The sequence below is a fragment of the Schistocerca cancellata genome, chromosome 2 (assembly GCF_023864275.1).
Source record: "Schistocerca cancellata isolate TAMUIC-IGC-003103 chromosome 2, iqSchCanc2.1, whole genome shotgun sequence".
Taxonomy (NCBI): domain Eukaryota; kingdom Metazoa; phylum Arthropoda; class Insecta; order Orthoptera; family Acrididae; genus Schistocerca; species Schistocerca cancellata.
In genome coordinates, this window is record NC_064627.1 from 150,465,566 (window position 1) to 150,480,258 (window position 14,693).

At 41.6% G+C, this 14,693-nt stretch overlaps 1 protein-coding gene across 1 annotated transcript in view; it reads right to left on the bottom strand.

Moving 5' to 3' along the window:
* Positions 1-14,693, bottom strand: part of LOC126152040 (neutral ceramidase-like) — a 243,401-nt gene that overhangs the window by 60,593 nt on the left and 168,115 nt on the right. The window contains exon 10 of the mRNA XM_049915981.1: positions 791-886. Within this exon, the coding sequence (XP_049771938.1) occupies positions 791-886 (96 nt within the window). The remainder of the gene's footprint in view (positions 1-790; positions 887-14,693) is intronic.

Sequence of the window (14,693 nt, forward strand, 5' to 3'; positions counted from 1 at the left end):
CAATGGATCTGGTCGGAATGAAAATCTCTGTGCGGAATACCAAGGCTCTGGCCTTTAGAGATAAATATCCTAACAATGGCAAATGTCAAACACGAGCCTTAATTACGACGAACAAATTTCTGAGGTTGTACTTTATGAGCCCACCATTGTGTGGAAATGAATGACTGACTGTGGTAAATCCGGAAGATGAGAGATTCTAGGCGTTACGTATGTAGTGATACAGAAGGATTTGGGAAATCTGGTGGACTCATCAGGTAAGAGATGAGGAGGTTCTCGATGGAATCGGCGAGAAGAGAAACCCGTGGAAAACATTGACAAGAATAAACTGGGTGGTAGGACACGTGTTACGACATCAAAGATACTTGAACGAGCCTTAGAAGGTGCAACCTGTAGGGGAAGGTCAGAATATGCTAAAGAAATAATGGAGTAAGATTGGTCCAAGTGCTACCATAAGATGAAGAGGCTAGCAGAATATGAGAATTCGCAGCGGGTCTCAACAAACGTATCACAAGAGTAACAACACAAAAGAAAAGATCCAGTGTGAACAAAAATAAACAGCTCTGTGATAATAGACCTATTGAACAAGTCTCATTTGTAGACACTTGAAATTCGAAAGATTTAACTCGCAATTTGTCTGGCTAGCTTAGCGCACTGGAAACAAGAACTTAAACGCCCAACGTAATGGTCAGTCGTGTCCCAACCAATGTCTCTCCTACAGTCTGAACAAAATACTATTAGTGGCCATATATTTAAATGAAGACCTGGAAGACAGCAATATCGTAGAACTTACAGTAAGAATGGACTGAGCCAGTTTGCGGTACTGCTGTAGGTACAGGGTCAGCGTGTGTGGGCCGTAGATGGTTGCGGCTCCTTCAAACCTCTGCACCTGTAACGTAGTAATATGCACTTCGCGTTACCATATTCCAGAAAAACATATTGAGGTATTTATAGTATCACAGAATCTGGTAGTTTAGCACTGTAACCTAACAATTGACAGAAAGGAACAAGAAATTTATTATTGCATTACAAGCCTATTTTTTGTAATATCTTTAACACATGTTTATTGTCCTTGGCTTAGATTTTAGACATCAAACATTTATATATATATATATATATATATATATATATATATATATATATATAAAGAGAAATATAATCATCTTTCGCAGTAATGACAATGTTAAAACAATAATTCGAGTCATTTAACCCTTTATCACATATCTGAAAAATAAAAGACCAAAATATTTCTCCTGTTATGATCACTAGTACATTTTTTCTTCCAAAATAACTTTTAAAAATTTTGAAAATCGGTGAGGCGGAACACGCATGTCGATGTTTCCATGTGAACCTTGGATTTTCAAAGTTAAATTTTCGTTTGTGCAGTAGAGTCTCGATTATCCGACCTAAACCGGCCGCGGCAAGGTCGGATAAGCGGGAAGGTCGGATAACACGGAAAATAATACAAAAAAACACAAAAATTAAAGGAGGCCAAATGAGTTAAACATTTAATACAGTACAAATGAAATTAGACTGAATAGATATTTACTGTGCGAGGAAGTTAGTAATTGTCTTTTGTTTGCCTGCTGTTTGCCGTTTTTTTTTTTGCCGCTAAATCGCGTAGTCTCTTAAGAAGTAAAACCTTGGTCGACGATGTTTCGTCCAGTTGCTCTACATATTTTAAAGCAGTTTCTAAGGCCTTGTGTCTATCGGTGTGAGAAATCTTGGACGCATTTTCCTCCACTAAATCCACTTCTTCGTCTTCTTCTTTTTCGTTTACCATGTTGACTATTTCTTCAACTGTCACTTCAAATTCTTCATCTTGGACAATCCATTCATTTATGTGATCTTCTGTGGCGTCAGCACATCCCGGAACTTTTCGTAACAATGACAGCAGGGTAGTATTTTCTGGTTCGGTCTGCGGGTGTAGATTTTCATCAGTTGGAGAATTTTCTTCATTTTCCTGTAGCAAAATTTTCCAGGGTTTTCCAATTGTATTTGCTCCAACACTTTCCCAAGATTGGGCCACGTCATAAGCTACGTCTTTCAAAATAATACGGCGTAACTGCTCTAGCATGTCTTCTCCCTTGTCCATATCATTAATTAAAGAGGAAAGCAAGTTTCTGCGGTAGTTCCTCTTCAGTGTGTCTAAGGTCCCTTGGTCCATAGGCTGACATAAGGATGTGACATTTGGAGGCAAAAACATGGCCTGTACATCTTGATCTTGAAATTCGTCTTCATTAGGATGACAAGTGGCATTGTCAAGAAGCAACAGTGCTTTCCGGGGCAAGTTGTTGACTTTCAAAAACTTTTCAGTTTGTGGCACAAACTCCTTAAAAAACCATTCTTTAAAAACGTCTGAGCTCATCCAAGCATTTTTTGTTGTTGTAATATTTCACCGGTAGAGTACTTTTACACACATTTTTAAATGCTCTCGGTTTTTTTGGCTTACCTATCATAGTTTCACTTTCAAATTTTCTGTGGCGTTACTGTATGCAAAAACTGTCACTCTTTTTTTGCTACGTTGCTACCTTTTCGGCCTTTGACGCTAATGATTTTGCCGGTAACATTTTGTAATTGAGACCTGTAATTGATCGCCTGTTAAGTTTTCCTTGTCGAGTACCTTGTGAAGTTTATTCCTAAACAATTGAACAGCTTCAAAAGTTGCTGAAAACTTTTCACCACAGACATTAAGTTGCCGAATTCTGTATCTTTTCTTCCATCTATCGAGCCAGCCTACACTAGCTGTGAAATCAGGTTCATCTTCGTTTAGTTCATTACGAAACTTTAAGGCTTTTTCCTGCAAAATAAGTCATAATCTCGCACCACTTTTAATAAAGTTTCACCATTGTCTATCCTTTTAAGAGATTTAAGTTTTTATTCCATTGAAACGACCACCTTTTTCCGTTTTGAAGCCATCGCCACAAATTTTTACAATAAACAAAGTGCAACACGTCCACTCCACTACAGATCTAAGTTAGCACTGAGGAGTGAGGAGTAGCAGAAGGCGACAATGAACTGAGTATCAACAAACAACACGTTAGTCAGTGACCTGCCGTCGGCTGTCGCACGGCCGGCGCGGTGAAAGGGTCGCATAACACAGAAGGTAGCATAACCGAAGATCGGATAATCGAGACTCTACTGTAGAATGATTTTATCACGATGGAAAATAACAAAAAAATATGACAAATCAATAGCAAAACAATTTTTCCCCACGACAGTTAAAACCAGGAAATATTGCACACATTTTTGCAACGTAAAATGTCAAGATGGTTTTGACATGTCGTATACAAATGTTTTGCACATGCTATGAAATCTGCTGGCTCATATACTAAATACAAACTATGTTCGAACCAGCAGAAATATTGAGGAGTGTAGTACTGTTTGAAAACAATGCGTGTCGTGTATGAGAAACAACAATCAGTTACTTCAGATATTCTTAGAATGGAGAAGATTGTGCCGGCCAGAGTGGCCGTGCGGTTCTAGGGGCTACAGTCTGGAACCGAGCGACCGCTAGGGTCACAGGTTCGAATCCTGCCTCGGGCATGGATGTGTGTGATGTACTTAGGTTAGTTAGGTGTAATTAGTTCTGAGTTCTAGGCGACTGATGACCTCAGAAGTTAAGTCGCATAGTGCTCAGAGCCATTTTTTTTGAGAAGATGGTGACTTGATCCGATTTTCGTGAAACAGACGCACTGTGCCAGCAATAAACACATACCTCCCCATTTGGCTCCTTATAGCTTTCTATGCAAAATGACTCAGCTGACCCTACTGTTGTGTTTTTTGCAACCCAAAAGCCTTCAGATACCAGATACAAGATTTCCATGTTCTCTCACTCGCTATGCACAATCTACTAGACCGACAGCAAAATTAACACGACCTTTTTGTAGAAAATTTAATGTAACTAAATTTTATACTGGGATATGTATTCGCTGGAGGTCACAGTTCTAGAATTATTCAAGAAAAACACATTTGAATGTCATTTTTTTGTTTTTCTTGAATAATTCGAAAACTATGGCCTCTAGCAAAAAACATCCCAGTAAAAAATTTAATTACATTGCTGCGAAAATTGAACTGGCAGACTCTTGTAGATAGACGTAAACTATCTCGAGAAAGCCTGTTCATTTTTTCTCTGTCTAATAGTTTTCATATACCAAGCAAGTGAGTATGAAAATCTTGCACATGAAATTTGAAGTCGTTGGGGGTTGCATAAACCGCAAAGGTAGGGGCAGCAGAATCAACCTGTACAGCCACTCCATGGCCTGCAGTGTTTTTCGCTAAGTTCCGAAAGTTTATCACCAGATGGTAGCACAAGACATTGAGGACATTGAGTACAGATGTTCCAACGATGGAAACTGTATACTACTTTAGTAGGACATAATTGTCCCGTCAACAATGAAAGAGTTAAGAGTTAGGCTAATTTTCTCAACATTCAGGGACATTGACAATGCTATCTCTTGCTCAATATTTCGACTATATGCATTGTTGCCATGACCTAAATGACAAATCGCGCCACCATTGCTCTGTTCTGTGTCTACACCTGTACTCTGAAAACCACTGAGAATCGCACAGAAGTCTGTACGTCCCATTGTACGATTTATTTCTTCCCGTTGCATTCATGTATAGAGCGTGGGAAGAATGATTCTTTACATACCTCTTTGTTTTGCTGTGAGCGATTTGTAGGTGGATGTGGTACGTTCCTAGAGTCGTTTAAAGCCGATTCTTAAAATTTCGTGCGTAGGCTTTCTCGAGATCGTTTACGTCTATCTACAAGAGTCTGCCAGTGCAACTTTTTCAGCATATCTGTGACACTCTTCCACGGGCCAAACGGTGACCATTCGTGTTGCCTTTCTCTGTATAAGTTCAATATGTTGTTCGTCCTAGTGGGTATGAGTCCCACGCACATGAGCAACGTTCCAGAATGCGTCGATGAATGATTTGTAAGCAATCTCCTTTGTACACTGACTACATTTCCCCAGTATTCGACCAATAAACCGAAGTCTACCACCTTCTCTACTGACTACTTGGCCTACGTGGTCATTCCATTTCATATTCTTGTTGTGACGGCCGTTGCACACAAACGGTTTATGCAACATCAAGGAAGTTCTTTGAAATTAAATCTTAAAATGAGGACGATGATATCAAAAAGTGTCCGAATATTTCTTTTCATGTAATGGTTTTGGATTTTTGATAGCATCAGTGAATTTACTGATACTAAATTTAAAATTATTTATAGAGATTTCGGCCTTAGGGATCTCTTCAGATCAGTGCGAAGTTCTTTCCTCATGGCAAACAGGAATTGGACGGCAATGTCCTGTCGAAAAAGAAACCACAAAAACTGCCACCAAACCAACGAACTTTCAGTTTCGAGCTCTTAAAAGTCAACACTCGCACTGGCGCTTCTTCACATAAATTTCTGTAGCAGTTACTGTTCTTTACTTGTTCCAAGCATGTTGTTGTTTACGAGAGAGTCGCACCAAACGCGACTCACTTCTACAAAGCGGCGGTTCCGTAAATAATTCATACATAATACTCTTTCAAATGATTTAAATGACTCTGAGAACTGTAGGACGTAACATCTGAGGTCATCAGTCCCATAGAACTTACAACTACTTAAGCTTGACTAACCTAAGGACATCACACATATCCATCCCCGGCACAGGATTCGAACCTGCCACCGTAGCAGAGGCGCGGTTCTGGACTGAAGCGTCTACAACCATTCGGCCACAGCGGCCGGCATAACACTCTTTACACAAAAAAAGAATGTAACAGAAATCGGTAGATGTGATGTACTCATACATGCAAACAAATGATTACAATTTCAGAAAAGCTTCACAAACTGAGAAAGTCAATAACGCATTAGTCCACCTTTGGCCATTATGTTGTCTCTTATTCCGCTTGAAACTGATTCCGCTTTCTGAGGTATATCGTGATAGATTCTCTCCAACTGGCGCATTAGATCGTCAAAACGTAGAGCTGGTTGAAGAGCCCTGCCCATAATTCTCCAAACCTTCTCAATTAGAGAGAGATCCGGCGACCTACTAGCTAAGGTAGGGTGTGGTAAGCACTAGACAAGCAGTACAAACTCTCACTGTGTGCGGACAGGTATCATCTTGCTGACAGTTCGAAGTGGGAGTGAATATGGAAATGATCGTACGGCATTGTTGGCCGGGAGACCCCATTCGGGGAAGTTCGGTCGCCGTATTGCAAGTCTTTTTTAGCTGACGCCACATCGGCGACTTGTGAGTCAATGATGAAGAAAATGATGATGGACACACAACACCCTGTCCCCTGCCGGGCCCCTTGCGTGATAGGCGGTAACGGTACCGCTACGCTACGGAGGCGGTGGGACTCATCACTGAAGACACTTCTACTTAGTCAATGAGATTCTAGGCCGAAGATGTGTCTGGAGCGGCCCCGAACAGTGAAGGGATACCAACCTGACTGTCTCCCTGCCATTTATTTTAGTAACAAGACCCCTCTGGAGCATTATGAGCAGGGCTCTCGAACCATCTTGGTATTTTGACGTGCTAAAGCGCCTGTTGGACAGAATTTGGCACGATTTCGCTCAGGGGGACATACAACAACTCTAGCAATAAATGCCAAGCCGAATAACTACTTGAAACTTCCTGGATGATTAAAACTGTGGCCGGACCGAGACTCGAACTCGGGATCTTTGCCTTTCACGGGCAAGTTTCATTCTCGAATAACTACTTGCATAACAGCAAAATGCGGACCAACGCGTTACCGACTTTCTCAATTTATGAAGCTCTTTCTCTTGAACAAATCATCCAGTTTTTTCTGAAACTGTAATCCTTTCTCTGTATATACAGGGTGAGTCACCTAACGTTACCACTGGATATATTTCGTAAACCACATCAAATACTGACGAACCGATTCCACAGACCGAACGTGAGGAGAGGGGCTAGTGTAATTGTTTAATACAAACCATACAAAAATGCACGTAAGTGTGCTTTTTAACAAAAACCTACGTTTTTTAAATGCAACCACGTTAGTTTTGTTAGCACATCTGAACATATAAACAAATACGTAATCAGTGCCGTTTGTTGCATTGTAAAATGTTAATTACATCCGGAGATATTGTAACCTAAAGTTGACGCTTGAAACCTCCGACGTTCAGTTGCGTGTTGTAACAAACACGGGCCACGGTCGGCGAGCAGCATCTGCAGGGACATGTTTACGATGACGACCGTGTTTACGAGTGTGGCTGTAGTGCACTGTAGTGGTTTGGTATAGCTGTCGCAGTGTCCGCATGTAGCGCTTGCTGCTATTGTTATTCTGCATTCGTCTCCGCACGCAGACCAACTGTAGTACACCGTGTTACCAGACGTCTGTGATAGTGTAGTGTTGTAGGAACTGTGACCATGGTGTATTCGAACTCTGAAAAGGCGGAGATGATACTCATCTATGGCGAGTGTCGACGAAATGTAGCTGAAGCCTGCAGGGTGTATGCAGAACGGTACCCGGACAGAGAGCATCCCACGTGCCGCACATTGCAAAACATCTACCGCCAACTGTGTGCAACAGGTATGGTCGTAGCACGCAAACTGGTCCGTAACAGGACCGTCACAGGAGAAGCGGGTGCAGTTGGTGTGTTAGCTGCTGTTGCCATGAACCCACACATGAGTACACGGGACATTGTGAGAGCCGGTGGTCTGAGTCAAAGTAGTGTCATGCGCATACTGCATCGTCACCGCTTTCACCCGCTTCATGTGTCGCTACATCAGCAATTACGTAGTGATGACTTTAATCATTGAGTGCAATTCTGTCAATGGGCATTAACAGAGAATGCGTTGCAGTTCTACCTGTTTACCGATGAAGCGGGTTTCACAAACCACGGGGCAGTGAATCTACGGAACATGCATTACTGGTCCGTGGACAATCCTCGCTGGCTCAGACAGGTAGAGCGACAGCGACCGTGGACTGTAAATGTATGGTGCGGAATCATTGGCGACCATCTCATTGGTCCTCAATTCATTGCAGGGGCCAAACAGCTGCAACATACATCGCGTTTCTACAGAATGATCCGCCAACGTTGCTCGAAAATATCCCACTGGAAACGCGTCGACGTATGTGGTATCAGCATGATGGTGCACCTGCACATTCCGCAATTAACACTAGGCTGACCCTTGACAGGATGTTCGACGGGCGTTTCATAGCACGTGGAGGACGCATAAATTTGCCAGCCCATTCTCCTGATCTCACACCTCTGGACTTCTTTCTGTGGGGTATGTTAAAGGAGAATGTGTACCGTGATGTGCCTACAACCCCAGAGGATATGAAACAATGTATTGTGGAAGCCTGCGGCGACATTACACCAGATGTACTCCGGCGTGTACGACATTCATTACGCCAGAGATTGCAATTGTGTGCAGCAAATGATGGCCACCACATTGAACATCTATTGGCCTGACATGTCTGGACACACTCTATTCCACTCCGTAATTGAAAACGGAAACCACGTGTGTACGTGTACCTCACCCCTCATGGTAATGTACATGTGCGTCATTGAAAAAGACCAATAAAAAGGACGTAACGTGATGTTCCAATTCCTTCTGAACCTAAAGTCCATCACCGTTCCCTTTGGATCCCTACGTAATTCGGTGCTCTTCGATACACACGATCGAACAGCGGAGGAGTGGTACTCAAGTGTCAACTTTAGGTTACAATATCTCCGGCTATAATTAACATTTTACAATGCAACAAACGGCACTGATTACGTATTTGTTTATATGTTCAGATGTGCTAACAAAACTAACGGGGTTCCATTTAAAAAACGTAGGTTTGTGTTAAAAAACATACTTCCGTGCATTTTTGTATGGTTTGTATTAACCAATTACACTAGCCCCTCTCCTCACGTTCGGTCTGTTGAATCGATTCGTCAGTATTTGATGTGGTTTACGAAATATATCCAGCGGTAATGTTAGGTGACTCACCCTGTATATGGATATCACATATACTGATTTCAGTCCCATTCGGATAATTCGTTCGTGGTGCGCCGTATTTTGTACTTTTTGTCTTTTATTGTACGCTCCTTCATTTGGATTTGCATTGGTTGATAACAGTTTCTCCTCATGAATATGATGTATAATTTACTTACGATGTTTGTTTCATCTTTACGTTTTTTGAAGCCAACGGGTTTCCCTCGTTGCTAGTGAAGGTTGTAGTGTGCCGTTCATAGTGTGCTCGTTTAGTGTCTCTGCATTTAACTTCACTTACGAATAACTTTGCACAAACTGTCTTCATGGAAATTTGCTGTGGCTTCATCTGGTTTGGATTCAGTATTGTGTCTTTGTGTGTTGACTTTTTTCTTTGTGAATGTTGCCAGTAGTGGCAAAATAGTAACTGCAGTGTTGGAAGTATAGTATTTGTGTGTGTGTGTGTGTGTGTGTGTGTGTGTGTGTGTGTGTGTCTAAAAATTACAGAAGTTACGTCTGAAGTCGCTGAGCAGATGTATGATAATGAGTTCCTAGAGGGGAGCACGTTGATGGAGGTGAGTGCAAGTTGTGGGTGAGTGAGGGGTTCGGAGAGTAAAAGTGATTGTAAAAGTGTGGAATGTGGGAAGGGTAATTGGGGAACGGGAAACGGAAGGAGGGAAAGGTCTATTTCTGTTTTAGACACCGCCTACATAGCGAATGTAGAGTTATTAGTGCACTCTGATATTCGTGAGTGTGTGGAAATTACAGAAGTTATATTAGAAGTTGCACAATAGATGTGTGCTGAGGACTTGGAGAGGGTGTGTGTGTGTGTGTGTGGGGCGGAGGGGGGGGAGGGGGTCCACAACTCGTGAGTGATTGGGGGACAGAGAAGGAATGGTTGTAAAAGTGGTCCCTATTGGGAAGGAAGAGTAACGGTTGGGAACTGGAGGGGAGGGGGAGCTGTCTTCCGAGTAATGAATAAGAAAACAGGCATGCAGGAGATAAGTAGGATATTATGACCCTAACTAATACTATGGCAGCGAGCGAGGTGGCGCAGTAGCTAGACCACTGGACTCGCATTTGGGAGGACAACGATTCAATTCCGCGTCCGGCTATCTTGAATTAGGTTTTCCGTGATTTCCCTAAATCACTCCTGGCAAATGCCGGGATGGTTCCTTTGAAAGGGCACAGCCTACTTCTTTCCCCGTCCTTACATAATCCGATGAGACCGATGACCTCGCTTTCTGGTCACTTCCCCAAACAACCCAACTAATAATATGGCATGTGTGTTATTAATCAGTGTTCGCACTTACACTTCTCTAGGTATGTAGTCAGGACTTTGTGAAAAACGACGGCGGCAAACTAGAGCATCCAAAGAGGTAACCACCTCTCACCTTGCTTTGGCTACCTTTATTTTACACGCCATCCACATCTTCACAAGGTACCGCTAGTGATGGTCTGATGGGAGACGATACTCAAAAGGCCTAGGAACGTCGTCAGATGATAATAACTAGTCGGACGTCATTTTTCTAGATTTATTTACTTCTTTATCTAAAAGTGGTTGCTGCATCAGGCGTTGTATCATTAGCCAATATGACATTTGTATGTTGTTGCTGCAAATGGCTGACAGCAAGGGAAAGCTATAGCCATTATATTTCCCGAGGAGATACATCTGTACTTTGTGGCTTAATGATAATAGTATCATCCTGGGCAAATAATTCCAGAGGCAAAGTAGTCCCCTATTCGGATTTCCATGGCGACTGAGGAGGATGTTGTGATCAGGAAAAACAAAACTTGTGCAGGCCAGAGTGTAGAGTGTTCAATGCCTTAATTGCGTAGGTAGATTAGACAATTGATGCAGAGATACGAATAGGATTATAGGTACAGTGGAAATTAGTGAAGCGAAGTGTCTGGAAGAACAGTGTTTCTGGTGAACATAAAATAAATTACGAGTAATGCAGGGTTCTTTGCAATAACGAATCAGGAAATCAGCACGAACGTTAACTACCATTATCGTAGCGAAGGTAGATACAATCCAAACATTCACCACAGTGGCACGAGCTTATTTGCCTACAGTTCTGCAGGTAATGGGAGACTGAAAGAATAGATGATGGGATAAAAGTAATGATTCGTTGGGTTAAGGAAGACGAATATGTAATTGTTCTGGGGGACTGAAATGGACAATGGACAATAGACAATGGAGGTGAAATAAAAATACGAGGAGCGTTCATTTAGTAATGCAACACATTTTTTTCTCGGGCAGTTTGGTTGAAAATATGCGAAATTTGCTGTAGAACGTCAAAGTGGGGTCTGTAACTGAGGTGTTTTCCAAGCAGAGAGCTGTCAGTGTCTTTCTTTTTCGGAAAACCAGAGCATATCAAATATTCATAGAGTTTACAGAATGTCTGCGGACACCTGGCAGTGAACACAAGCGCGGTGAGGCATTGGGCGAGGCATTTGTCATCATCGCAACAAAGTCGCCCAAACCTCTCCGATCTCCCGCGTGACTGCTGGCCGCACACAGATGTGACTTCTGCAATGCTGGAGCTTCGGACACTCTCATTCGAGGTGATCGATTGATGCAAACGAACTTTCCCTTCTCCATGACAACGCAATGCCCCACGCAAGTCTACGCACCCGAGAGGAGCTCATAAAATTTCTTTGGACTTCTTTCTCGTCCACCCTACAGCCCGGATCTTGCACAGTCTGACTCGCAACTGTTTGCCGCAATGAAGAGTGCACTCCACCGGAAGTAATAAGTAAGTAAGGTTATTGATGTAGCGAGAATCTGGCTCTTACGTCGACAAGTAGAGTGGTACCATGTGGGCGTGGTGGCCCTCTCAGTAATGTGGCGTAAAAGTCGTCCCATTGAACGGAAATTATGTTGAAAAATAAGGTTTTGTTGGGAAAAAAATTTTGTTGACAAAATAATGGGGAATAATGTGGTGTGTTGTAATCCTGAACAAAACCAATCCGCTTTCAGAAAAAAAAGAACTTCTTCTTTACTTATTGAACAACCCCTCATAGCAAAAGAGCTCGAACAGCATGAAAGAAATGAAAGTAGAAACTGCCTGGTATAATTTTGCACTTAGCAAAATTTAATGATTTTTTTTAAAATCCTTGGTTTAGTTTGGTGGAGGGGTAGGGATGATGGAAGGCGTAAAAATTGTAGAGGAAAACCTAGGCTTGACTACAGCTACCAGGTTCAGACTGATGTTATTTGTAGTGGTTATACAGAGATGGTGAGGTTCGCACAGGAGAGACTAGCGTGGGCACTGCATCAAACCAGTGTTGAAACCCACAGCTGAAAAAGAGGACACGTCCTACATCCTATCGCATGGTTGGGGTGCGTGAAGTTGACGACTTGATCGAACTGGAGAACTCATAAGCCAATGCGTTTTTTTATTTTGTTTAATATTATTTAATGAATGGCGCAAACTGGGCGTCAACCACCAGATGATGAGAGTACTGTGTCGTGACACTCTCTGTTGAATTTTATTACATTTTATCAAAACAATTAAATGCAAATAATTATTACTGGTAACGTATAAGAACGCTAACTTACATCCAGAAAATTGATTATACTAAAGATCCGGATATTTATCGAAAATCATATTGCATCGCCATCAACTACTATGACAATCCCTAGTATCATTAACAGTCTCAATTGTTACTAATCATCGGTGGAAACAAGAAGTTTTTAAGTTAAAGTATCTAGTCAACACATAAGTGTCGAAAATTACACTCTAACGTCAAAAACACGGACTATACAACAAAAATCAATACAATCCAGATTGATTCGTGTGTAAATATTTTTCACTCTCAAAAATGGATATAATACACGGCCATAAAACGTGTTTATTTATTTCCACAACAGATTAAAGTCAGTTATGAGCATTTTTCATACTACCATTTCATGGAAACGGGACAGTCACAGGGGCCGCTCAGAATACATGCGGAGCTTTTGGTGTATAGAGTACATTAAAAAAGAAAGAAGTAATTCATCATCGTAAATGGCCCTGGGTGTTTTTCACGAGTCAGAGGGGTAAGGATTTGTCTGAACTGTGAATCTCGCTTTGACCTAGTTAACGTGATATTCATTTGCACTGTCGTGTGAAGAAGCAGCTTACGTTTTTATCTCAAAGTACAGGCTTGTTTTTAGAGCACACGACACGAACCATCAAGTGCAGTGGCAACCAATAGCTATCTCGCACATCTTAAATGTGGCGGCCAAGTTTCCGTCTGAATTCTGAATGCACGCCACAAAGTTGCGCTGCTCTGCAGCGCAATCACAATGGGCCACTGCACATGTCAGACACAGTTACTTCCTCCGCGCCGCTGGAGGTTCCCAAACGCTTCGCTGCGTTCCAACTAGAAATTGGGTTTTACCGCTGCAACGCTGGCACGCTAACCCACTAATTCGGAAGCCATTGAAAATCTTCTTCTGGTTCATTACGCATTCAGCCAGCGCTCCCCACTGCAGAATAGGAAATTTCAATTGAAAAGACGAGATACGTGTGTCAGGTTATTACACTGAACGTGAAAAGGCTCATCTGTGTAATTTTATGATTCGTTTGCGCAATTTACTACTAATTTCTGTAACACAATACTGAATGGAGGCTATGTCATTATGAGCACATTTTCATGTACCTCAGGTCTACAACACCCAATGTGTTTGTCAGTTGTTTCTAGCAGACAGTAGACCCACTCGTCGACTTGTCTGTTTACTATGTCTGTCTTTGTAAAACATGGAAATATAAGGATCACTTACCATGGAACTTAATACTTTTACAGGAATTGGTCAATGGGAGCACAAAGCACACATATGTTTGGCTGGCTCCAGCATGCTGTTTGAACCACAAAGGATCCACCATTTCTTATGTCACCTCCCATTTGGGCAGCACACTAGTAACAAATAATAATTCAGACATCTGTTTTGTGTGCAAATTGGGAGCTTTTGAGCAGCACAGTTTGATGTTAAGTGATGAACTGCATGCGTCGCGCGCATTGAAGTTGTTTTTGTACGCATGCACTTCATAATACAACTAGGTTCTGAAAAAGTCGCCACTATTTCACATAGCTATTCCTGTTTAAATAGCACATGCTGAATGCAGGTCTTTTTTCAAGCTTGTATTTGCTTTAAAACACGTGGTGACCCGAATCTGTTCTGAATTTTTTTATTGAATTATAATGTATATTGTAATATTAGTAATTTTTGCCTCACAAACATTAATATACGCTCAATAGTAAACGCCTGATGGCCTAAAGTTATCGAACAGTTGTAAAGTAAAAGAAATGAACCATCGCATAGCAGCGACAGAATCTTTGCTGTTCTTGCGCGGTGCCTATAGATCTCTGTGTACGTGTATCGATTAATGATACAAAAAAGAATTCTGTTCTTTCAAGACAAATGAGGCATTGGGCGCCTCATCTTTTTTTTTTTTTTACTGTTTGTATTCCATGAAAGGCGGACGCGGACTTCCTGCGTTCCGCATCGATATTTTATATTTTATGTGAAAATATTCATTAAATATGCTAATTGTTATTTTTCCAATCAGAAAACATGTAGTTTCTTGTAACTGATTACTAACAGACAGCGTGAAGGGGACATTTTGACTGTTATGTATAAAGTATTTAACCACAATGGTCATCTGCTGTAATTTAATATGGAAAGCTACGTAGCATTAAAAAAACTTCTGTTAAAGATAAGTGTGTTTATTTTAGTAAGTTAACCTTGAGGCAGGATGAACATTATCG